Raw genomic sequence first — 27,924 nt, 5'->3', positions numbered from 1 at the left:
AGCCCCTTAATGCCGAGCGCCAGACAGGATTACAACAAGTACCATCTTTTAACGTCTTTTTGTATGACGCGGCCGGGGATCGAACCCCGGACCTTCCGCTCTCCGGGCGGACGCTCTACCACTAGACCACGGAGGCGGTTTGGTGACTTAGTGACATGGTTAATTGTGTGTCATCGTAGTCTGATGAACCATACTTGGTGACATGGCTCATTGTGTGTCATCGTAGCCTGATGGACCAGACTTGGTGACTTGGTGACATGGTTCATTGTGTGTCATCGTAGCCTGATGGATCAGACTTGGTGACATGGTTTATTGTTTGTCATCAAAGCCTGATGAACCAGACTTGGTGACATGGTTCATTGTTTGTCATCGTAGCCTGATGAAACAGACTTGGTGACATGGTTCATTGTGTGTCATCATGGTCTGATGAACCAGACTTGGTGACTTGGTGACATAGTTAATTGTGTATCATCACAGTTTGATGAACCTGACTTGGTGACTTGGTGACATGGTTCATTGTGTGTCATCGTAGCCTGATGAACCAGACTTGGTGACATGGTTCATTGTGTGTCATCGTTGTCTGATGAACCAGACTTGGTGACATGGTTCATTGTGTGTCATCGTAGCCTGATGGTCCAGATTTGGTGACTTGGTGACATGGTTCATTGTGTGTCATCGTAGTCTGATGAACCAGACTTGGTGACATGGTGACATGGTTCATTGTGTGTCATCGTAGTCCGATGGTCCAGATTTGGTGACTTGGTGACATGGTTCATTGTGTGTCATCGTAGTCTGATGGTCCAGACTTGGTGACTTGGTGACATGGTTCATTGTTTGTCATCGTAGCCTGATGAACCGGACTTGGTGACATGGTTCATTGTGTGTCATCGTAGCCTGATGGATCAGACTTGGTGACATGGTTCATTGTGTGTCATCGTAGCCTGATGGACCAGACTTAGTGACATGGTGACATGGTTAATTGTGTCTCATCGGTTGATGCATGTCGTCGTATCCCTAATGCATGGATTGATGCTCAAGATGTCAATCACTGGATTGTCTGGTCCAGTCTCGATTATTTACAGACCGAAGTGATATAGCTGTAAAATTGCAGAGTGCGGATTTAAACAACAAACAAACAAAAAATCATACTGATGATGTTGTATGCTGGATGAAAGGGCTGGTCCTTTGGTTTTGGATTCGCTGTTCTTCAGAGGGTTAGATTAGATAGAAATAGGAAAGAAAATGACTTTTGCTGTGCTGTCCATGACTGGGAATTACTATTGCAGGTGATATTTCAAATAGCTTTAACCATCCTTGACAACAAGAGTGGGGAGCTGCTGGGGTGTGCGGAGGATGGGGAGGCCATGACTGTTCTGTGTCAGTACCTGGAGAACGTGACCAACCGGGACTCCACCATGCCACAAGTACAGCACACCTCCAACATGTCCCGCTCACAGGACCAGGTATGTCTGGGGTCACTCTCTGGCTGCTACTACACACCCACACACCCTCTAACACCCTCTTACCACCGACACACCCTCTAACACCCTCTTACCACCGACACACCCTCTAACACCCTCTTACCACCGACACACCCTCTAACAACCTATACACCCTCTAACACCCTCTAACACCCTCTAACCACCCACACACCCTCTAACCACCCTCACACCCTCTAACACCCTCTAACACCCTCTAACCACCCACACACCCTCTAACACTCTCTAACAACCCACACACCCTCTAACCACCCACACCCCCACACCCTCTAACACCATCTAACACACTCAAACCACCCTCACACCCTCTAACACTCTCTAACCACCCTCTAACACCCTCTAACCACCCACACACCCTCTAACACCCTCTAACCACCCACACACCCTCTAACCACCCACAAACCCTCTAACCACCCACACCCCCACCCACACACACCCACAAACACCCTTTAACAACCCACAAACGCAAACACCCACCCACCCACACACCCTCTCTAACCACCCACACACCCTCACACGCAACCACTCACCCACCCACACACCCACAAACACCCTCTAACCACCCACACACCCTCTAACCACCCCCCCCCCCCCACACACACACACACCCTCTAACCACCAACACACCCTCTAACCACCCACACACTCTCACAGGCAACCACCCACCCTTACACCCACCCATACACACACACAGGCAACCACTCACCAACACATGCAACCACTCACCCATAAACACCCTCTAACCACTCACACACAACCACTCATCTACACACCAATCCACCCAAATACACACCCACTCACTCACTCACTCTCACTAACTCACTCACTCACTCACTCACTCACTCACTCACTCACTCTGTTTTTCAGTCGTCCGTTGACGTGACAGATTTGATTGACAGCAGTTACCGGAAGTTTGGCATCATCACCAATCAGGACATCGAGCAACTTCGTCTCAAGTACCGACTTAGGGTTGTACAGGTAGGACTTGCTCCACCAATCATTATTCATGGGCCAAAAGTTGTTTGCCATCCTTGTTGATGTTCATGCCGTTTCAGTGTAGCAAAATAATGTTCACAGCATCATGTTGGAAGTCACGCAGTTTATAGGATACATGTCAAACATATTTCATTGATGGTTCTTATAAAGTTTCAGTATAGAGCCACGCTGATAATAACGTTCCCAAAGCTCACCCTCTAAGACTCTCTTTGGCCCTCACTTTATCAATAAGTATAACATACTGATAGTCACTGATTGTTTCAGACAATTGAGGACAACGTGATGAAGAACATTGTTCGCAGTGTGTCATCGGATACACTATTTGAGGGCAAGGAGCTCGCCGACCTGTACATTCTCTTCAAGGTCAGTGATATACTCAGGATGTTGATATGATGCCACACTGCTGTGGGATGCTATAGGATTTAAACAAAACAAAGAAGTTGTTCCATTATATGCTACCAAAAATTAATTTGTGGTGAGGTTTTGAAGAAAACACATTGTTCACTTGATTTGCCAGATTTTTTGAAAAATAAAGTAAACAGATTTTAGTTTTCTTCTTTCTGAGAAAATAGTTGGTATGGCTTGAAACAGTGTCTGAAGAAATATCGTATCTTAAGCAACAATACCAATGTAATTTCTTTGATTACACAGCAGATTTATGTCATAGCCATAAATTCTGCATCTTGACTGTCAACACAAATAAAATCTTAAGGTTTTCAACAGACACTCCTATCTAATATTCTTGAGTAAGATAGTATTCTCCATCCAACAGCATCAGCTCATATGCGTTGCGGCGTGCACAAAAACAAGGACATTTTTTCCCAGTATTTAACTCACGATTGGTTGATCTTCACAATATAATTACATAGAATTACTAGTTATTAATCTGCTTTCTGAAGGTTTTTTCATGTAAGTTGAGTGTTTGTGATTGTATTTGGAAATGGATTTCCATCTGCTATGTACAGATATTGTCCTTATCTGTCTTGTGGCAAGTGTACAGTAACCAGTAAACAGGCGGGTTCAGTTACCATGGAAACATCTGATGTCATCTGTTATAAGTGTAGAGGGGTGTTGTGTTAGTCACCAGGTGGGCTCAGTTACCATGGAAACATCTGATGTCATCTGTTATAAGTGTAGAGGGGTGTTGTGTTAGTCACCAGGTGGGCTCAGTTACCATGGAAACATCTGATGTCATCTGTTATAAGTGTAGAGGGGTGTTGTGTTAGTCACCAGGTGGGCTCAGTTACCATGGAAACATCTGATGTCATCTGTTATAAGTGTAGAGGGGTGTTGTGTTAGTCACCAGGCGGGTTCAGTTACCATGGAAACATCTGATGTCATCTGTTATAAGTGTAGAGGGGTGTTGTGTTAGTATCCAGGCGGGTTCAGTTACCATGGAAACATCTGATGTCATCTGTTATAAGTGTAGAGGGGTGTTGTGTACAGTCACCAGTAACCAGGCGGGCACAGTTACCGTGGAAACATAGGACTTTTTTGTATTTTGACGTCATAGCCTTCCAAAGCGACATCATGAAGGTTCACATCGAGAGAGTGCTATGTGACGTTACTGATGTCCAGGACTCACTAACATGTGTGTCTCAACAGGAGGAATACTTGACTTCCTGCTACTGGCGCACCAGTCAACAGCCGGTGGACACGAGCGACAAGTATGACCCTGCCAGACCCTACTATGAGCAGTACAAGGTGGACTTTGACCAGTACAAGACCATGTTCCTGTCCCTGTCGCCATGGGCAACAGGCTCACATGCAGGAGTCACAGCCCTTAGATCTTTCAGGGTAGGTAGTGGCAGATTTGAGGTTCACTTTACTGGATTTCAGCACTGAATATTTGTTTGCTCCAAGGCAGTATATGAAATAACTCAAGTCTACTTTGGTTAAACATTCCAGATCCTGAATCAAACATTAACACTGCATTAAATGCAATAATGTTAAACTAAGTGTTAAAGCCTCTTTCTCCTGTTATGTGTGAAATGAAAGTCACCGTAACAAAGCCATAACATTAGTTATAGATATAACACTACACATTGTAGATATATAATTCCAAATTGGGACATTTGCTGCATATTTTGGGATTTTGCATACTCACTCACTCACTCACTCACTCACTCACTCACTCACTCACTCACTCACTCACTCACCCACCCACCCACTCACTCACTCACTCACTCACTCACTCACTCACTCACTCTTGCAGTACCTGGACAGCAACAAGGACAACATGGTGAACTTCAAGGAGTTTGTGCACCTGCTGGGTGTGCAGTGCAAGGGGGACTTCAACCAACGCCTCCGTCTCATCTACATCCTCCATCAGCCGCCCTGCTTGCTGCCAAATGAGAAGGATGAGGAAACACCTACATCCCCTCAATCAGGTTAGAGGGAGGGGCAGCATTCTCAATAAAATCAGAAATTTCATTCTGATAGGATATCTCTCTGCCTGAAGATCTGATAAACCTCCCATAGTTTGTGACATAGGCAGACTTCATGATCAGTGAATCAGTATCAAGGGTTCTAAATTCTTCATACAAGTGAAGCATTCAGAGTTGCATTCAGAGCAGCATATCTGTTTTCTGTGTCTTGAAATATGAATATAAATGGCAAGTTCCAAAACGAAATAATAAAAGTTTCACATTATACTGTTGTGTGGGCTGGGATGAGTCCAAATTTACTATCCCGGTACCCTACACCCTATTAAGCGACTCCTGGGGTACCTGCTGTAGTTCTCAAGGTACATCACATGACTAACCATGGGTCCTGGTAGACCTGTTGGTACCCGGGTCCTACTCAGGACTCTCCTGACCCGAGCACCCATGTCCCAGCCCTATTGTTGTGGATATGATATGATCCCTGTCATTTCTGAGTGCCATGGCCTCTAAACCCACAATGGAGTACCGCTGAAGGCATGTTTTGGTTTGGTGTTGGTTTTGTTTTGTTAAATCAAATGAATGCATTTATTTGGCAAAAAGATGAAGCTAAATTGTTTTCGAACGCGGGCATTGGACTGGGTCAAGAACCAATGCGTCCTTCATATTGACAGAACAATGAAAGCTTGCTCAGGGTTCAGATAATGTGAGCTCTAATGGAGGGATTGGCATAGATCGAGGTGTCCTATCCGAGTAAAGATCGGATTTTAATGAGACTGGGTGTTAACGTCTTGCAATGTCTATGCAAGGAAATCCAAATGCTCTGACCTCACAAAGCGTATTGGTTAAGTGACTTCAATGTGGGTATCAGTGGCCCAGAAGAGTGAGGCACTGCATCTTCATCTTCAGTTGCATCCGATAGATGTGCCTTGTATGATGACGACGACGACGACGACGACGATGATGACAAATATACCCCAATTACCCTGATAAGTGATCGTTCGTCTGTCAGGGCTTTCCTCCCATATTAATATGAACCAATATGGGCCAAAGTGGCGATAATATCACGTACGCCATACAATGTTTCAGACTCGACAGAGAGTGCTGTGGAGGCGACAGACTTCTTCGATGACGATGATGCAGCCAACGCGCAGAAGGAGTGTGATGCTGCTGATGGTGAGTCAAGGAATCAGTATCTGCTGCGTGGCTTCACAGTAGTGGTGAAATAAACGGTGTCCTCAAATATGCGTGTGGGGCAAACAAAAAAGTAAACAACACTCAAAATTATATTAATTTACTATACATTTCAAATATAAAGGGGGCGGCCAGGTAGCCTAGTGGTTAAAGCGTTTGCTTGTCGTGCCAAAGACCTGGGTTCGATTCCCGACATGAGTACAATGTGTGAAGCCCATTTCTGGTGTCCCCCGCTGTGATATTGCTGGAATATTGCTAAAAGCGTTTTAAAACCATACTCACTCACTCACTCACTCTAATATAAAGATGATGGAATTATCTCCCCCCTTTTGAAATCTTAATAGGGAAACATGTAACACTGAGAATGTAATTTTGTTTCTAAACATTTGTCATCTATCATTTTAAGTTCAACAGTGCAAATGTAGAAAGAACAACACCAGGTGTCCATTTGGGTAAAACCATCATCAGTTATATATCAGTGTAGCTGTTCAACAAGTAGAATTTCTTTGTAGATGTTGCCGTCTTTTGTGTTTGCAGACTTAGAATTGCCAAGTGTCCCTACTGTCAAGGCCACTGCCCCGAGAGACATTCCTGCCCCTCCCGGGGAGAAGGCCTGCCCCCCAGGTTCCCTGCCCCTGGGGTCAGTGGAAAGAGACACATCCCTAGGGGAGAGTGTTGGAGAGGAATCTGGTCAAGACCCCACAGAGAACTCCAGCATTGAATCGCCTACAAGTGAGGGCATATTTTGGCATTTATCATATATAGTATCATTGTTGCCATTGGCAAAGATGGCCCAGTTGGCTCAACTTTTGTAATTCTCTGTACAGAGTTGCAACCCTTAGGCATGCCAGACACCCATGAATATGGCTTCAAATATCAGATTCGCCCTGATGATATTTCTTGGATGTCATTGGGGCGGTCGGGTAGCCTAGTGGTTAAAGCATTTGCTCGTCATGCCGAAGACCAGGGTTCGATTCCTGACATGGGTACAATGTGTGAAGCCCATTTGTGGTGTGCCTTGCCGTGATATTGCTGGAATATTGCTAAAAGCGGCGTAAAACCTCACACACTCACTCACTCACTCTTAGATGTCATCACCATACCATACTCGTGGGTTTAACTGGTGGTAAATGTGCAGAGTTACGTCCCTTAGGTGTGCCAGAATTATATGATGGTGGGTGTGAATCCTTGTCTGAAACTAAAACCTACATAAAAGGATGGCATCCTGGAAAATTCGGAATAGCATTTTGTTTAAATTTGTTCCTAATGAAGTCATTCTGTACCTCAGGAAGCATCAGTTCCAAGTCCAGCTTCAAGAGGTTTGAGTTGAAGAGGATCCGTGCCGACAGCAAGGATGACTTCAGGAGCATACCGAGGATGAACCAGGTGAGTAGTTTCCTTCTGGTCATCCCCATGGTCAGGCCAGACCAGCCTAACTACTTGTCTTACAGACTTTGGTCCCCCAAATAACTGAAGGCAGGAGGGAAGAAAGAAAATAATTTGACTAAGTTTGTGATTTCATTGTGCCTATTATCTTATGTTTATATGTATAATACTAGGAACCCACCAGGGGGAGTCCTGGGATGTTTGTTAGCATCAGGATGTTATTCCTGTCACTGCTTAAGGTGATGTCTTTGAGTAAACAGATAAGGTTGAATGTCAAAATGAGATAAAAGGTTACCAAACACAATTACCGGTATTTCAAATTACCTATTTTTTATGGCTGACACAAAAAAATTAATTGTTCTGGCTCATACAAGGTCGTAAATCTGGTGACAGTAATGTGAGTAGGCTCAAACTAGATCCAACTGTTCAAGCAGTGTCTCTTTTGGAATTCAGAAACAAGTGAATACTCAAGTTCCCTGTTTTTCAATTTCAGTACCAATTCATTCAGATGTGGAAGACCCTGTATGACATGTTCAATGAACACGAAGAAGAACAGCAGCTCTACCATGCAATTGCCACCATCGGCACGTTGCTTCTTCAGATAGGGGAGGTTGGGAAACGATTCATGCGGAAAAGTGAATCAGGAGACAGCAGCCTGTTTACTGAGTCTGACCTGCCTCTGTCCTCGAGCATCGACAGTCAGAGTGACATGTCCATCAGCCCCAGTCAGAGAACTCTCGAGAGCAGCTCGCCATTCGAAAGTCATCTAAATACACCAACGAATTCATCCAATCCTTCTGCAGATAAAGACAATTTGACCAATAAAACTTTAGCAGAAGGTGATAATGCTGTGGCTATTAAAGACCCAAACAGCAATGTAACTGATGGGGAGGACAGTATTGCCAAGGGAGACAATGCTGACAAATCTAAGGGGGATAACTCTCATGCAAAGGGAGACAATTCTGACAAGTCTAAAGGTGATAATTCCCAGAAGGAACTGAAAACTGAGGACAGTTTGAAGGAGAATGTATCCGAAGAAGAAAATGGCAACTCAAGTCAAAAATCAGGCAACAGTGCTGATGCTTCTCGGGAAAGTCGTAGCAGCGTTGCTTCCGAGGGTCAACAGTCGTACGAAGAGTCATCCCCAAACTCCAGCAAACCAGACTCAGAATGGTCGATCTCCTTTGAACAATTTCTTGCATCCATGCTAACTGAACCAGTACTAGTGAAGTATTTTGAAAAGCAATACAATGTATGCGATTCAGTCTCAAAAATGAGAAACAGAAGATTACTAACACAGACGAGTACATTTAGTCAGGCATCAGCTCCGTCAAGCTCTTAATATCTGTGATCATAATAGCTTTGTGTCTTCTAGAGTGTATTTTCAAATTTATTAGCTCAGATGTAGAAAACTTTGATGAAATGCAAAAAATATGTATTGTCATAATGCATTATGATATTTGATACATAGGGTTAAGGCTAGTCTTGGGGCATTTGCAACATATGGACCCCGTTATGTAACTGCCTTAGGATCTTGTGAAAAGTTACAATGGAAGCTGAAAAAAATACTAGTTGAGATAGTTATTTTCAAAGCAGATAATGCAGTGGCTTTCATTTAATATATTTCTTGGAACAGTGGGGAAGCCTAGTGGTTAAAGTGGTTGCTCATCGCACTATAGACCGGGTTTGATTCCCCACATGGGTACAATGTGTGAAGCTCATTTCTGGTGTCCCCTGTCGTGATATTGCTGGAATATTGCTAAAAGTTGTGTAAAACCAGACTCTCTCAGAAAAATAATCAAGTTAAAATATCCATCTATCCATTTCTACAAATTGAATGCACAGCAAGACAGCCTATGCTAATGAAATTACTTCAAGAAATACTTCAACCCTGAGATTTGTATGTTGTAATATCAAGGACAACAAATTTTGAAGTTGTTTAATTATCTCAAAAATGTTGTTAGGTCATAAGATGTTTTATTGATATTTATTTATGTATTACCCAAAAAATGTTTAGGTGAAAGGACTTTTTATTGATGACATCTGTTAGTGCTTGTATTTGCTTCGTTTAGACATGTTCTTTGTTGTATATACTGTAGATATACAGTGTTATTGCAGAATATTTGCAGTCTTAAAAATCGGATCTTTTCTTCAGCTTTGACAGTTCCCTATGTCAAGATCTGACACTAACTCCCTGGGAGGTCTTGTGAGGTGAACCCTGAACAAAGCCCAATCAAAATATATGATGTGTTGGGGTTAGAGCCGTTATACATAGACTAACATGATTCCACTTCATTGGCCATCTGGCAGACGTGGGCCATGCTTATGGAAAGAAGTGCTAAGGTTGGTTTGGGAGAAATGAAACCATAGCTAGATGAAGTCCTTGTGAAAGATGTGATTAAAACAACAGGGTGAAAACTATCCACAATATAATTTGGCCTTTCGTTTTCTCCATTTGGAACTGCCTGTTTAAATTTTATTCCTGGATGCAGCAGTCTTCTCCATATATATATGCTTTGCTCTCTCATACCAAGAATTTAGAAACCTCCATGTTGATTGGCTGGTTGAAGAGTTCACGTGATACGACTTCCTAACGAGGTTTGTCTTGATGTCTAAGCATGTTAAAAGATCTGATTTGAATGAGACTTGCAAATTTGTATATGAAACTATTTTGATGAAGGTGTTTGTTGTTACATTGGTTCATGGTTTCAAGATAGGTAATGTGTGAATGTGACCACAGTGTCGGGCACTCGTCTTTTTATACTTTGTTGACTATTACTTTACATTAATTCTGTGGTTCTATGGGTTATTCATGCATATTAATTCAAGCTTGAATGTATCACTTACCCTTTGATTGTGAAAATTAACATCTCTTGTAAAGATGTAAATCAAAAGTGAAGTCATTAAGGGGACAGGATCACAAATATGCACTAGTAGTGTTTTCAAATTAAACAACCTGGAAAAGGACAACACGGGGCGTTCCGAACGACAGTTACGTGCTGTACGACTGATTCTGTAGAAATCTTTGTCTTTGTCTTACTTCAATTGGATAAACATTGAAATAAAAGACTTTCCATGACCTCTGGGAAGTGCTGCTATACAATCTTGGCCATCTGTTAGTTTTCAAGTTTTGAATCAATATTTTTCAAAGCATAGTCTGGAATGGAAGTCGCAAGTTAACACGAGTGTCGAAAAGCTTGAGAAAGCTTCTTTCTGATTGGTGAATGACAATTTCTTGTTGGTGATTTCATTGGTCGGTCAAAGTACACAAAAGGTCGTTCTGACCTGACCTGTATTGGGATGTCCTCAGATCTTTGTGTAGTGGTAGTGAGAACTGAGAACTGATTTCCCGAAGGTATACAATTTGTTGTTAAAACACTATTATGACAACACAAGGTTGATGTGTGTCAGAGCTTGTTGAGATATGAAGATTGAATATTATTTTTGCTTCAGATAATGTTACTATATTTTGCTATGCCAAATGACTGCATGCTAGTGCTTCCATGACTTGTCTGCATGTGTAAATGTCAGTACACTATAGGATTTCATGAGATAGTGCCCAGCTGCCATGGTAACAGCCAGTTTATGCCTTGTCAAATGATTATTTTGCGAGAATACAGAGAAATAGACATAATTATTGGTGTGTGTGTGATATTTCTGTAAGGGTTTTCTTTATGGTTGATGGTCCATTTTCCCTTATTGATATTAAATGCTGACAGTTGATATAAAAGCAAAAAATGTTTGATTTTACAGTGTCATGATGCAGTGTCTTGATACAGTGTGTCGTGATACAGTGTCTTGATTCAATGTGTCATGATGCAATGTCTTGATACAATGTGTCATGATACAATACGTCATGATGCAGTGTCTTGATACAATGTGTCAGGATGCAGTGTCATGATGCAATCTCTTAATAGAATGTATCACAAATCCAGAACATAAAAAAGTTTCTTCACATTTTTTGGCATTGAGTCATGGCATCTTACAAAAATCTATCTTCTGGACACTTCTTGTGTAAGTTTTGGCACATATCCCTGGGAAAGTGCAATAAAACTAACTGTTAGATTTTTATTAACCATGATGGTTAAATCTTAGTGTTAATATTACTTCATATCAATTAGAATAATAAATGACAAAATTCATTACATTTGATTTGAATGGATCATACCTATCCGTATAGTGCTTCCATTACATTATTTGATGATATTTATATTATGTGTTATGTGTTGCTTGTATGATCCTTTTAAATATGATTCATATTATTTCGATTTATCTCATACCATTTGTTTTATGCTAGTCAACTTAAGATAGGAATACTGAGCTAGTGATGCCTGTCGGGACCAGTGCCACCCACACTGGATGTACTCAGTTTGGTGTGTGGTGTGCATGTTATTTGCTGTGATATGACCAGGAACAATTCACCACCATACCTTAGTTCTGGAAGTGACGCCATACCTTAGATCTGGAAGTGATGCCATACCTTAGTTCTGGGACCCATGAAGATCCGGGGTAGAATAGTTCGTCAGCAACCCGTGCTTGCTGTAAAAGGTGACTATTCTTGTCATAAGTGGCAACTAACGAGATCGGGTGGTCAGGCTCGCTGACTTGGTTGATGCATATCATCGTATCGAAAAATTTCGTGGATCGATGCTTATGATGTCAGTCACTGGATTTTCTCGTCCAGACTCAATTTTTTACAGACAGTAGTCATATAGCTGGAATACTGCTGAGTGTGGCAACAAACATACAAACAACAAAGCTTAGTTCTGGAAGTATGCCATAACATAGTTCTGGAAGTATGCCATACTTTAGTTCTGGAAGTATGCCATACCTTAGTTCTGGAAGTGACACCATACCTTAGTTCTGGAAGCATGCCATACGTTAGTAGTTCTGGAAGTGACGCAATACCATAGTTCTGCAAGTGACGCCATACCTTAGTTCTGGAAGTATGCCATACCTTAGTTCTGGAAGTGACATAACCAGCTCCATGTCTGTTATCACCAACTTCGCACAGAATTTTCTCCTTGAATTGAAACAATCAAAATCATAGATGCAGGCTACATTCACAATGTATGCTGCTAAAAAAAAGTTAAGGACCACCCAATTCTTTGATAGTACTGTGGTTAATCTGTCATGCCAACTTTTGTGATACGAAAGATTTGGGTGGTCATTAACTTCTTTTTCGTAGTATATTTCATTGAATCAGAAGACTTGTAACTTTTAACTGGAAAAGATGCTACAAGACATTCTGGTTGCATTTTAGAGCACACAGCAGTTGAATCGAGTTTTGATGTGGTTTTGTCTGAGTTCTGTTGGTTTTGGCGTTCGTTTCAGTCATGAATGATTGGTGTAATTTAATCAGTTTTTGTTTTCAGGACTCCAGAAAGAGGTATGGTGGTGAATAGGCCCAGGGAATGTTTCATAACAGGAAAAATATTATACACTGGAGAAATGAGGATGGGTTGAATATTAGCAATATCCCTATCAAAGGTTAAGTGTACTGAATAAAAAACGTTAGGAATCATGAATGTTTCTGGGGATAGCTGAGCACTCAATTTCCCCAAAAATATACCGAAAATATTCATGATCCCTTTCTTTTTTTGTTTAGTATGTAAAGGATTCTTCAATACTATTTCCACATTAAACACAACTGCCTCCAAGAGATAGTACTGTTGTATTTTCTCTCTATATAGTGTGTTAATCTCACTTATACCAAAAGCTGTATGGACGACATGGGAATGTACCACATATATGTTATAATTTGGGTTCCTATATGTTAAAATGTGCAGTTAATGTGTAGTGGTTTGTCGTGTCATGGTATGTAATGAAACTCTTGTCAGCCTGCACCCTTGTTAATGTGGACACTTGGAGAGAAGCTCAGTTTAAATATAAACTGACATATCTCTACTTGGGCCTTATATATTTTTATTGGTTGATGAGATTAACAGAATTAAAAAAATTAAATGTCCTTTGACAATTGTTTTTGTTTATGTGGGGAGGGGTGGTGACTCTGCTTTCAATTACCGGGGTAGGTGAAATGAAAAAAAAACCATGAGATTTTGTCACCGATGTTAAAAAAAGTGGGGAATAATACATATTAAAAAAATCTAAAATCTAAACACATTATAATCAATTATATTTCTGTATCTTATGTTAAAATGAGTTTGTTTTTCAAGCATTAGCAGCATTATTAATCTGGAAGCGGAAAAATATTATTTATTCTTTCAACCACCTTCAGGCCAAAATGTTTGTAAGCCAAATAATAAAGAATTAAATGCCTGGACAGTTAGAATCAGGAGTGCCCAGATTAACAAGCTTTCACAGTATTACCTATATAGATCTTATGGTCAATGAAAATATCTGTATCTGGAGAAGGAATAAGCATGTACTCCGAAACATTGTGTTCCTCATAATAAAGAAGTTGACATCAATAAATTCTCTTCCTTATGTGTATCACTTCTAAATGCCTTTCAAAGACTTAATAATATAAGGATTTCATTTTTAACAAGCAGAGACAAAATTTAGTGTGAATTGATTTTGGAATGTCTGTATATATGTTAGTTAATATATGTTAGTTAATACATGTTAGTTAATATATGTTAGTTCATCGTCAGTACTGCACAGGTGTGTATAGATATATATACCGTGTTCGACGTAATAAGTGCCCAGGGCACTCTCAAAATTAGAAATTGGGGGCCCTTATTAGGGGGCTATTATTATTTGGGTGGAAAAAAAACAGAGTTGAAAGATAAATTTCGTGGTTTATGGTGACAGACTGAAATGTTTATGTACGACAGATATATTTTCCCAGAATTTAATTGCCCATAATTAAGGGTGCATATAACACATGAGTGTGTATTATACGCAAATAAATAAGTCTTGTGTACATTGATCAATCGGAAGGGGTGCTAATTAGGATTGTTCACCAGCCAATATATCAGCAAATATCGCCGTGGGCGCTTATTACGTCGAATACGGTACACACTTCATTTCTCGATCATCCACAAATACACACACTCAATTCACAGTGTTATAGTGGCTAGGGGTTATTTTAGTGTCCAGCAAGGAAATGGGGCCCTATTCCATGGGTTAATGCAAACTTTACCTTTGCCTGATATTTTTTTGAAGCAATATGTATACTGTATTTCCTCTTTTAAGCTTTGGGGCTCCAATACACACCTCTGCTTTATGCCGGGTCATACGCTGTCCCCAAATTAGCAGCCCAGCCTCTCATAGACACCAAGTCTCATATGTTGGTGATTTATGATGGCAGTTTCCTGCAAATGTCGGCCTACCCTTTGTGTGACTGGGTTTGTGAGGTAGCCTAGTGGTTAAAGCGTTCCCTCGTCACTCCGCAGACCTTTGACATGGGTACAATGTGTGAAGACCATTTCTTGTGTCCCCTGCCATGATATTGCTGGAATATTGCTAAAAGTGGCTAAAACTATACTTACTCACTTTGTATGACTAGAATTTGTGTAAGGTAGTGAGTTGCCACTGTGCCACCATTAAACAGAATAGATGCTTGGCATCTAATTCACACCAGCGTTTAATAGACGCCGGGTCAATGGCTTGCATGAAATTTATAGACGTCCGAGGTAGATGAAATTGATAGTAGATAGCCACAAAAATATGAGAAATATTGCAGTTTATGAGATGAATAAGACCTCATTCGTGTGAGCAACATCTGATTTCCCTCTCGCTGGACTGTTCCTTAATATTGTGGCTGAAAATAACACGGCTTAGGGTCAATATGTATTGATGGGTGATCGAGGAATGTAGTGCATGTACACTCCTGACGTAGTTCAGTGGTGTTGGTTATTAAAGATGGTTGAGTGACTTTGTTTTGTAAATATTTCAAAATGTGACAGTGTCAGTTCATATCTTCAACTCTGTATGTTCATATTATTTGTCTGCCATGGTGCTTGTCTTGGTTGTTTATTTGTTTATTTATTTCCTTGTTTCTCCATTAGCTCTCTTACCATTTTAGTACTTAAGCCCTGTTAAACGTCTAATTTTGTTTAACTACTTTGTTTCCAGATCGAAAAAGTTAACACAGTGGTCGAAAATATTTAAAGACTAGAAACATGTTGTTTAAAGTGATCTCAAGAGAACATGGTCCAAAGGATAAAATACAAAAAATGAAATGTTGAATGTGATTGACAAAGAGTTACCTAATGTTTTATTATTTTATTTAGTAGTCCATCTCCCCGAGGCAAGGGTGTTAACTGACTACAAAAGTCCAGTTTCCACCCTTGACGAATTTCTTCAGTGTGATTGTAGTGCCACCAGTGGCCATAACGAGTTATGTCCCTTCTATGTCCTTTCCATTGACCAATCAGATTCTCACATCGCTTGCATTGGCTTCAAATAAAATGGCTGCGCCGAGTCAAAAGGATCTTATTGATAATCAAGATCTATATTGTAATATAACATGTCTTACCTCGGGAAGTGGGTCAAATCATGCAGTCGATCGAAGTCACGATGTGTGTCCTGTCTCACATAGTGTCACATATCTCATCAACAGTTTGTCACTATTTGTGTAAGTGAGATGACAATAACACTGTTGTTTCCATGGGTTATGAACACTGGATTTGTTTCCATTTAAAATTGGTATATTATATTCATCTTGTTTGTAATAATCATTATATGCTGTTTCAGATGTTCAAGTAATCAACAGTCAAACATGATACATTTTTTTTATTCCATCATTAGACTTTGAAGCTTTACCAAAATAATTTTCATTAGGTTCTTCTTGTTATTTTTTTAATCTTAGTTAGGCTAGTTCAGTTTATGTTGTGCTTTACAGACCACTCTAACTTTAATTACAAAAAATAAAGATAAAATACTTTGCCTTGACAAAAAATGAATTATTTGTCTCCAGTCTCTGTCATTTTGGCAAAGATTGACATTTTGGTCTGGTCTTTCAATGATTTTCCAGTGTTATCATGGTTACTTTAGCATAATTCCTGCGGTGAGATCTTGGGTACAGAGGATTGGAGATTTCTTACATAGCATGGCATAACATTTACTCCATTAAAATCAAATCTTTATCTCCCAAACAATACCTCTCTGTGTGAAGACCTGACAAGCAATTGACAGACGAAGTCTGATCAAACTTTGACTGTCCAGTTTAAATGAAGGATGTGTTGGTTCTTCAGCTTAGATGTCAAGTTATTGCTGTACAAGACCGCTTCCGTGGTCTAGTGGTAGAGTGTCCGCCCGGAGAGCAGAAGGTCCAGGGTTTGATCCCCGGCCGCTCATACCAAAAGATGTTAAAAGATGGTACTTGTTGTTACCCTGTCTGGCACTCGGCATAAAGGGGCTAAAACAAGGGCTGGTCGGCTCGGAGTCAGTATACTGTGTCTGAGTGGGGTATTTATGTTAAACTGTGGCATGGTATCTCAGTGAGCTAGCACTATAAATCGGCATCAGTCCGGACCAGTACAAGCAGCCACACACACACACACACACACACACACACACACACACACGTGCATGCACATCGCTATATAAGTGCAATAATCTTGGACGCAACATTAAACCCAATATCACCTCACCTCACCTCACTTATTGCTGTACAACCTTGATCACAAAAACACACATAGAATACAATTATTCCTTGTTGGGGTGTAGATGCCATGGTACAGGGTGCAGGGTGCACAAAATATCCACAAAATGATGGCACACCCTATATTATTTACATTAAGAACTGTCTTTTTTATGACATAGAAATCAGACATGCTGGTGTTAAGGCTTCGCTCGGTTGTACAGAATGTTGAAGCCTCTATGCTGCTTTGCTGGTAAGAGTGAGTGAGTGAATATGGTTTTACACTGCTTTTAGCAATATTCCAGCAATATCACCGCGGGGGACACCCGAAATGGGCTTCACACATTGTACCCATGTCGGGAATTGAACCCGGGTTTTCGGCGTGCAAGCAAAAGCATTAACCACTAGGCTACCCGACCAGCAAGTTCACCTGGGTCCACTTGCACAAAGTGATCTTAGCACTACAACTATTGTAAGCCTATGTTAAAGTATGGGAGTTACGATCATCTTAGCGCTAAGACCGCTTTGTGCAAGTGGGCCCTGATCTTCATGCAGAGAGGTATCCTCTTAGGATTACATAAGATTGCACCAACATGACACATCTGTTAAGATGGGAACATGATATGGCAGCCAGTCAACTAAATATGAAATAAATCATTCCGGAAATATAGTGAATGCAGGTTATAGGGGGGTGAGTGACAGGCTGAGGTTTTTGTGTTTTTTTAAAATATGTTTTTCACTTGAAACATTGTTTTTGTCTCAAACTTACCAAAGAAATATTTGTTTCTGGATATGTTGAATGTCCCTAATACAATCTGTTGTGAAAAGACAAACATTTCTTCAACTGTTCCTTTCAGAGAAAATATCTTATGTCCATATATTCCACCCCATATTGAGAGATTATGCCATGTGATTGTGACTGAAAGTGGCACATGGGTGAACATAACATTCAGTGTTGTTTGGCTCAACAAAAGTGTTGTTAAATGTACCCTTGCATAAATATGTCTTGTAGATTGAGAAGAATATTTCCACCAAGTTATACTTCATCAAGGGGAAAGAGGCAAATAAAATGTGATATACACAAACATGTTGGGTCTGTAATTTGTTTTAACCAGTAAGGAACAGATATATTCTTGACACTATGTGCTGTTCAATGTGAACTTTTGTGTAGTTTACTCTATACTGGGGCGCATCCGTGGTCTAGTGGTAGAGCGTCTGCCGGGACAGCAGAAGGTCCGGGGTTCGATTCCAGGCCGTGTCATACCAAAAGACGTTTAAAGATGTACTTGTTGTTACCCTGTCTGGCACTTCGCATTAAGGGGCTAAAACAAGGGCTGATAGGCTCGGAGTCAGTATACTGTGTCTGAGTGGGGTATTCATGTTAAACTGCGGCATGGCATCACAGTGGACTAGCACTAAAATTCGGCATCAGGCCGGACTAGTACAAGCAGCCACACACACACGTGCATGCAGGTCGCTCTATAAGTGCAATAATCTTGGACGGACGTTAAACCGGAAACTGGAAAGCCTGTGAACTGAAACATTGCAAGGATGACCCCATCTATAGTTTCTCTGAACTTTGCTCACATAATTCCTAGCTAGTTTTATTCATTGAAAATGGTATTTTGGTCCATTGTTCATCCATTTCTGCAGGAAGCATTATGAAATTTGATATGCAGCAGGTATATGGTATGTGTAATAACATAAATATGTTGTTTGATCCAGTTAAGGCTTTGGAACTTTACATACCTTCTATCTTCTATAGCTGCTTCTTTGTCGTCAAAGATGCGGTGATTCGCTGTGCAGATTAGCATCCCTTGGGCACGCCAGAAACCTATGATTATGGGTTCGAATCCCAGTTCACCCCGATTATGTTTCTAGGTTTTTCAGCACCATACCCGTGCTCGTGGGTTTCACCGAAGTGGTACACGTCTGAGACCTGCATCACTTCGGGCTCTCCTCCCACGTTTAGCTGACACGCAGTGATAAACGGGAATACTGTTAATAGCTGCGTTAAACCCAACTGACTCACTCATCTTCCCGAGGCAAGGGAGTTAACTGGAAACTAGCTATTTAAAGTTTGTTACCTCCCTTGGTTCGGGAAGATGTAATACTCTTACTCAGAGCTGTTGAGCCATCCTCGGAGGGAGTTCGTGTCACCACAGTGAAAATGCTCTCATAGGCAATAAAAATCGTAGTATGTGCAAAATTGAGAAAACACTTCAAACGCGCCTGCCTATTGAATACTGTAAGGGACATTCTCGCGATCTCGACCTGTGGAAACGAGTTAAATATGCCCAAAACACGAGAATGCGAGATCGCGAGATTTGGCCAAAATCTCGAGTTCTCGCGATCTTGCATTCTCGTATTTTGGGCATAATTAGCTCGTTTCCAAAGGTCGAGATCGCGATAATGCGAGATCGCGAGAATGTCCCTTACAGTATTCCATACCTACCACCAAATTTCATCGCATTATTTGCATACATTGTAGACCCGAAAAGATCTGTGGTAGTGTAGGTCTTCAGCAACCCACGCTTGCCGTAAGAGGCGACTAACGGGATCGGGTGGTCAGGCTCGCTGACTTGGTTGATGCACGTCATCGTATCCCATTTGCGTTGATCGATGCTCATGATGTCAATCACTGGATAGTCTGGGTGATTATTTACAGACCACCGTCATGTAGCTGGAATATTGCTGAGTGCAGCGTTTAACATCAAACAAACAAACAAACAAACAAGCATTCATTGTGTGGTAATGGCAAAGGGTTGTTTTTGATGTGGAAACCTTCGATGAAAAAAAGCATACGTATTTGGAGGAAAATAAATGATTTTGGCAGAGATATGAAAAACTGTTTGATAAATATCTTTTCATTATAGCCAATGAGAGTTGCAGAAGTGCGTTGTAAATCCTAAAGTCCACATTATCAGACTTTTCTCAGGGAACAATCGACCGCGTCCGTGGTCTAGTGGTAGAGCGTCCGCCCGGAGAGCGGAAGGTCCGGGGTTTGATTCCCGGCCGCGTCATACCAAAAGACGTTGAAAGATGGTACTTGGTCTGGCGCTCGGCATTAAGGGGCTAAAACAAGGACTGGTGGGCTCGAAGTCAGTATACTGTGTCTGAGTGGGGTATTCATGTTAAACTGCGGCATGTTATCTCAGTGAGCTAGCACTATAAATCGGCATCAGTCCGGGCTAGTACAAGCGCGCGCACACACACACACACACACACACACACACACACACATGCACGTCGCTATATAAGTGCAATAATCTTGGACGTGACGTTAAACCCCATTTCACCTCATCTCACCTAAGGGAACAATCCGCAGCCCCCAGCTGTGACATGTAGACAATCTGATATTTAATCTTCATATGTCCTTACGAGAGAATACACAGCCATTATATATACCGTCAAACTTTAAATTCCTTTGATTGAAACTCTATTTTTGCGCAGGACGGTAATTAGTGAGTGAGTGAGTATGGTTTTACGCCGCTTTTAGCAATATTCCAGCAATATCACGGCGGGGGACACCAGAAATGGGCTTCACACATTGTACCCATGTCGGGAATCGAACCCGGGTCTTCGGCGTGACGAGCTAACGCTTTAACCACTAGGCTACCCGACCGCCCCCAGGACGGTAATTAAGGACCGGCGCGCTTGTTGGAGGACATTCCCTACATCTTTTATATCTTCACCAAAGTGGTTTCTCGTGTGTAAATGATTCTTGCTGAGACATTTCACATTTGCTCTTGTTACGCATTCATCACATCAACAAATATGTGTTTTATTATACCCTGCTCACGTGAGGTCATGAGAAACACGGCCAGGTGGAGTCAGTACGCCATAATACATTAATTCATCACAGACAGCTTTTAGTACAAGTCAGCAACTGTACGTAGTTCGCGTAGGCCCTGCGTACAAATTACAAGAAGCTCTAGTTTGAATTTTAATGCGAAACGATGCTTTGCATGTTAATTAATGTGTAACGCCGCACTCGGCATATTGCTACCTGACGGCGGCTAGTACATAATTAAGTCTGCTTGAACCAGACATGACCACCAAGAGGTGACTATGCTTGCCGTAAGAGGCGACTATGCTTGCTGTAAGAGGCGACTATGCTTGCCATAAGAGGCGACAATGCTTGCCGTAAGAGGCGACTATGCTTGCCGTAAGAGGTGACTATGCTTGCCGTAAGAGGCGACTATGCTTGCCGTAAGAGGTGACTATGCTTGCCGTAAGAGGTGACTATGCTTGCCGTAAGAGGTGACTATGCTTGCCGTAAGAGGCGACAAACTGGATCGGAGGGTCAGCTTTGCTGATTTGGTTGATGCATGTCATCGATCTCAATTGCGTGGATCGATGCTCTTGATGTCAATTACTGGATTGACTGGTACAGCCCGCCGTCACATAGCTGTAATACTGCTGAGTGCGTTGTTAAAAAATAGCCCGCAAGGTGGCGGTGTTTCAGTTTCGAACAATGACTGACAATGTAAACCCAACCGAGTGTCGGGAGACGTTTTTTGAAAACCATACGGGAACCAGACCACCATTGACCGTCAAACTTCGTATCAACTTGAATGACAAACCATGGATACAACAAATGGCTCCATATCAAGATATAAGTCAATAAATTTTCTGTAGTTTTATCATACAAAAACGAATCGATCGTGTTTGGCGTCTGCATCAATCACAGTGGGCGGAGCTTATTTACGGTTGCGCTATAAATAGCAAAGCACATGGGCTGTGTTGGATAAATCGTGGACATTCCACTGTATCATTTTATGAAGATGTGAAGACGACATGGCAGGTAGGTTTTGAAACCAAAGACGTACGCGTTTGTTGAAACGTCTTGGAATCGTTTGGTAGATATTTATATTACCATTAAAACTTACGTCATTGTTGTCAAACGACCCACGTGGGTGGGTGTTTACATGACGTCACCCGTTAACGCATTAACCAATGAAATGTATGTGTTATCATGACGTCATATTGACCTGTCAAATCACTTGTATAAGCTCCGCCCACTAGAGTGCGGTAGTTACTACCGCAGATGGGGCTTTAAACAACAAACAAACAACCCAAGAAACATGTTTTAGTCAAGGTGGGGACTCTTCTCCAACGCTGGTCTTCAGGTAGGCAATATAGTTGTCAACTTGGATCTTTGCTTCGCCGGCAACGTGGTTATTGATGTTCTTCTAGATGGTGATCATGTCGTGTAGGTGTTCACTGTTGCTTGACACATCTCTTCATACAACATCTCCGGTAGACTCTATCTTCATGTCTGTTTATAACTCTTACTTTATATCCACTTTCTTGGGCACGCCAGAAACCTGCGATAGTGCGTTCGAATCCCGGTTCGTCCTGATTTTGTTTCTAAGTTTGTCAGCACCATACCCGTCGATGCTCATGACGTCAGTCACTGAATTGTCCTGTCCAGACTCGACTATTTACAGACCGCCGACATATAGCTGGAATATTGCCGAGTACGGCGTTAAACATCAAATAATCAAACAAACAGAAGTCCTGCTGTATAGTGGCGGCATGTAAATAGGCCTAATCGAAGCTGTGGATGATAACATGAACAACGTCCAACGCCGTCAAGGACACGATCCCATTTTAATGGGATCTTAAAATAAGCATAAAATACTGGGGACCTATTCTGAACCGGAATCGCCGTAGGGGCCTCTTTCAAAAGAGTGTTCTAGTTCACACCCTTGTTTTCGATGGCAGGCCAAGACACAGATCCTGCATGACAAGGTCATCTGAAGCAGACAAGTAGCATGCATTTCAATCTCATTTATATTCCGGCCTATTGCAATGATCACCAGTAAGAGACCATCCTGTGCAGGTTGGGATGAGTCGGACATTATCCATCCATCCATCCATCCAGACAGACAAACAGTTTACTCTGTACGCTAGGTCCTAGCCCCACAGGGGGCACGGGTGGCCCAGTCGTCTGAGGCGCCGCGATTCGCTGTGCAGAGTTGCGTCCCTTGGACACGCCAGAAACCTATGATTGTGGGTTCGAATCCCGGTTCGCCCCGAATTATGTTTCTAGGTTTGTCAGCACCATACCCGTGCTCGTGGGTTTCACCGAAGTGGTAAACGTCTGAGACCTGCATCACTTCGGGCTTTCCTCCCACATTAAGCTGACACGCCGTGATATAACTGGAATACTGTTAAAAGCGGCGTTAAACCCAACTCACTCACTCACTCCTAGGCCCAAAATACAAACGATCCATGAAGTTCCAGGGTAGAACTGGTCTTCAGCAACCCTTGCTTGTAAAAGGCGACTAACGGGGTCGGGTGGTTAGGCTCGCTGACTTGATTGATGCATTGTATGGCCCAGGCTTGATTATAGTTACAGACCGCCGTCATATAGCTGGAATATTGCAAAGGTCGGCCTTAAAACAAACAAAAACATAATACAAACATGATGAAAATGTATGATCAAATGTGCATGCTTGAGCGTCTTGAGTACAATACACTTTAGGTTCCAACGATAGCTGTGTTGCTTCCATTCTTTGGCAAGAAACATTACTCAAATGTTTAATAATATGGACATTTCCGGTTATAGATAAAACTATTACCCATCCTAAATGAATCTAATGATTTCGACCCTCTCAAAATTCTTCTCAAGATTTTAAAGCAGTTTATTTTCATTGAAACCAAACAACGTATGTTTCAAACATAAATAATTGTCCACAGACTAACGTTTCACGTGGCTTTGTCCGTCGTAAACATTAAATAATGTAACATTGCAAATATACGAAAAAGTATGTGAGTTACAGAGCCTAGTGATTATATTGCTTGACCCCTGTCAGATACGTATGACCCTCCTCTGACCAACCCCATAATAAATGACAGGTCCCTAAAATAGCTCCCCTCAAACTCTGACCCACCCTGGTCAAGTCTACCCGAACAGCTGTTAAACCTATACAGCTGTTTGTTCCGAGCCCATTATAACCTGCCGTCTCCCACCTGATGAGCATGTCGGTTACAGCATGAGTGACATGGCGAGGTTAACCAGGAAACTGAGAGATTTATAATGTGGCTACAGACCAAGATGTAAACACAAGTCCCGCATTTATCTGTCATGGCGGACCGCCTCGGGTGACGCGTCACGTGACACGCGTCCATGATGCATAGTCTTAAAGGTTTCTGGCGTGACTCATTCTAGACGCCCCGTTGACTAATTTTGATCACTTTGAAAGAATGCGTTAGTGACACTGAGTTTGAAGGGGCACAAGCCCCGTGCGGGTTGACAGCCCAAGCAAGATTTCAATAATTCAAAACTGTTTTGACTGCGGCCTCAAACGTTTTGGCGTGTATCGATCTAAGAGTTATGTAACGGCACTGAGAAAATGTCTTTATTTGTCGGATAGATCAGTTCCCTTGTATAACAATATTGTCGTGAATAACATGGAAGTTAATGTAAACTATGAAAAAGAGTCCTATACAATCTTAAGAAGAGATAAGCACTAGGATTGTTTTATTTCATCAGAAAAAAATGATTAAATGTGAAATTAATACACACTAACAGCGATAAACGATAATTTATGGCACCAATTCTCGAAATGTCTTGAGTGAGTGAGTTGAATTTAATGCCGCTTTTAACAGTATTCCAGTTATAGCTCGGCGTGTCAGCTTGATGTGGGAGGAAAGCCCGAAGTGATGCAGGTCTCAGACGTTTACTACTTCGGTGAAACCCACGAGCACGGGTATGGTGCTGACAAACCTAGAAACATAATCGGGGCGAACCGGGATTCGAACACACAATCATAGGTTTCTGACGTGCCCAAGGGACGCAACTCTGAACAGCCAATCCAGACGCCTTAGACGACTGGGCCACCGAACTGTCTTGATAATCATATCTTAGATAAGCTTGCAAATTTTCATTTATGCAATTTCAGGAGTTTCTGCATGTCTCCACTGCAAATACTGTGCACTTTGTAAAATAACATGGATAAAGGGCCATAACTGTGTAATCTCAAAATCTTAAAACATGTAGCAAGGGAAGTAACTCTGGAAAAATTATTTATGGCACCAACTTTCGAACTCAGTCTTGATAAGTATCTCTTAGATAAGCTTGCAAAGTTTCATTCAAGGAGCTTCAGTAGTTTCCTATTTCACGCAGTCGAAAAGCAGGGAGCAAGGGCCATAACCATGTAAAAAATAAATGTAAGACACAAATTTTCGAACTCAGTTGAGATCGTGGCAAGTTACACCAGTGTGTAAAATTTCATTTCTTTAACTTCAATAGCTTTTTTCAGAAACATTGTCCCCAGTGAGAATCGGACAGACGGACGAACTGCGTTCCTACACACCCCGAACCACTTGATGGCGGAGGATCAGGACAAAACTTCATTCTCTCAAAGAGCGTTAAACCCAACCGACCCTCATTCATGCAAAAAGCAACGATAATGGTACCCAGGGTCTAGTGACATTTTGTGTCATTTCATTGCATATTTCAGCTACGTTTGTGACTCCGATTTCATTTGAGACTAAGTATATCTTGAAGAGTTGAGGCCCTTAGATGTGCCAGGATCTCTCATACCAGAATCGCTTAGATTATGATTTTGGGTTTGTTAACACCATGCAAGTGCCTGTAGGTTTCTCCAAAGTGGTCCGTGACCTGCATCCCTTCTGTCTCTCTCTCCCCCCCCCCCCCCCCCCCACACACACACACACATTTAGCTGACAGGATTCATTTGTGCACATTGGTGAGTCTTTTTCCTTCCTCCTCGGTCGAGGTAAGTACACACTTGACGTGACAGGGAATCACTCCTGTTGTATATAATTATATAATTATGAAATATTCAATCAAGATATAAAACGTTGAAAAGTTGAAATTATGCAGAACAATATATTTCCTGAACTTAAACACGACATCATTTCATGGTGTCAGTTTTAGATGAGAGATTTGCATAAAAACACCGAAAACAAATTGATGTTTCCTCAATGGCGACCAAGGTCACCAGTGTGTCCTGGTAGCCAGATGGTGATTTGCACCTGGAATTACCCACCTTACAGTTGCATGTCGTGTCACATCTGTCAGGACATACGAGTGAGTGAGTGAGTATCATAGTCACACTTAAGGAAATAAATCACAAATTGTTTCCCTGCGTGACTCAGAGTGAGTGAGTGAGTGAGTGAGTCAGTTTGGTTTAACGCCGCTTTTAACAGTATTTCAGTTATATCGCGGCGTGTCAGCTTAATGTGGGAAAGCCCGAAGTGATGCAGGTCTCAGACGTTAACCACTTCGGTGAAACCCACGAGCACGGGTATGGTGCTGACAAACCTAGAAACATAATCGGGGCGAACCTGGATTCGAACCCACAATCATAGGTTTCTGCGAATTGCGGCGCCTTAGACGACTGGCCCACCCGTGCCCCCTGCGTGACTCAGAAAAGTAGGTTCAATGACCAGTTAATGCTATAAAAATATTAATATTCCTGTCACATTATCAAAAATTCCATATATGAATTGTCTCAATATGACAACTAAGACGTTTTAGCAGGACATATTTGGATCAGATAAAATTAATTACTTGTTTCACGGGAAATGCTTAATAAATGTCTAGAAGCAGGCGGAGAGTAAAAAGAGTGAGTGAGTTAGTATGGCTTTATGCCGCTTTTAGCAATATTCCAGCAATATCACGGCGAGGGGACACCAGAAATGGGCTCACACATTGTAGCCATGGTCGTGGCATCCTGCTCATTATATCAATCACTGGATTGTGTGGTACAGAATCGACTATTTAAAGGCCGCGGTTATATAGCTAGAACAGTGAGATTCCATTGCATGTAAACCCAGTGCACCCGTGAATTTCCGGGTTAGAATAAGTCTTCAGCAACCCATGCTTGCTTTAAAAGACGACTAACGGGATTGGGTGAGCTGGCCCGCTGACGTGGTTGATGATGCATGTCATTGTATCCCAATTGCGTGGATCGATGCTCATGATGTCAATCACTGGATCGTCTGGTCCAGATTCGACTATTTACAGACCACCGAAAATAGCTTGCATATTGCTGAGTTGCGCGTCAAACAAATAAATATAACCAGTGCTGAAATGTCATTCAGAGTGCATAGTAGCATGTTGTTTGTGTATTGTGTGTAGCTACGATTACACGTGCAGGATCGTCTCCAGATGTATGGCGGGTCTTTTTTATGCAATGTCTGTTAGTTGTTTAACAATGAACAATGACTGAGTGAGTGAGTATGGTTTTACGCCGCTTTTAGCAATATTCCAGCAATATCACGGCGGGGGACACCAGGAATGGGCTTCACACATTGTACCCATGTCGGGAATCGAACCCGGGTCTTCGGCGTGACGAGCGAACGCTTTAACCACTAGGCTACCCGACCGCCCCTTATGAACAATGACACGACGACATGCATGAACAAAATGTGCAAGCCTGAGCACGCGAATCCGCTAGTCGCCTTTTACGACAAGCAGTCGCCTCTTTCGAGCATGGGTTGCTGAAGGCCAATTCTTACCCGGATCTTCACGTTTTATTATGCAATGTGTTTAACTCCGATAGTATGTAAATATGTGCAGAAACACTTTGTTTTGTGTTGTTTGAACTGCATCATAGCCGATGTAAACATGTATTGCGTTTCACATCTGTGTATGTCGCAACAAGAAAGTGAGTAAATTGGGCTTTACTCTCACAATAATTCAGTTACATCACGGCGTGTCAGCTTCGTGTGGGAGGGAATCCCCTGTTGATGCAGGTCTCCGGGCTTTGCTTCTTCGTTGAAACCAACGACTGCGGGTAAGGTTATGATAAACCTAAAACCACAATCATAGATAATCTGGGACTCGAACCCACAATCAGAGATTTCTGTCACACCTAAGCGAAGCAGCTCCACACCGCGAATTGCGGAGCTGTTTAATAAGAACAGAAAACAAGCG

At 41.9% G+C, this 27,924-nt stretch overlaps 1 protein-coding gene across 2 annotated transcripts in view; it reads left to right on the top strand.

The window, feature by feature from the left end:
* The window catches only part of LOC124116033 (TBC1 domain family member 9-like), a 57,509-nt gene extending 45,441 nt beyond the window's left edge, over positions 1-12,068 (top strand). For both annotated transcript variants that reach the window (XM_046477243.2, XM_046477242.2), the window contains exons 23-31: positions 1,287-1,463; positions 2,367-2,477; positions 2,760-2,858; positions 4,101-4,292; positions 4,711-4,885; positions 5,966-6,052; positions 6,608-6,802; positions 7,359-7,456; positions 7,950-12,068. In XM_046477243.2, the coding sequence (XP_046333199.2) occupies positions 1,287-1,463; positions 2,367-2,477; positions 2,760-2,858; positions 4,101-4,292; positions 4,711-4,885; positions 5,966-6,052; positions 6,608-6,802; positions 7,359-7,456; positions 7,950-8,798 (1,983 nt within the window). In that variant the 3' untranslated portion in view covers positions 8,799-12,068. The remainder of the gene's footprint in view (positions 1-1,286; positions 1,464-2,366; positions 2,478-2,759; positions 2,859-4,100; positions 4,293-4,710; positions 4,886-5,965; positions 6,053-6,607; positions 6,803-7,358; positions 7,457-7,949) is intronic.
* Positions 12,069-27,924: the final 15,856 nt, after the last annotated feature.

This window comes from Haliotis rufescens, unplaced genomic scaffold, assembly GCF_023055435.1.
Source record: "Haliotis rufescens isolate VD_foot unplaced genomic scaffold, xgHalRufe1.0.p SCAF_6, whole genome shotgun sequence".
In the NCBI taxonomy this organism is placed as follows: Eukaryota; Metazoa; Mollusca; class Gastropoda; order Lepetellida; family Haliotidae; genus Haliotis; species Haliotis rufescens.
The sequence above is the reverse complement of the archived record's forward strand: the minus strand, read 5'-3'. Positions and strand labels throughout refer to the sequence as shown.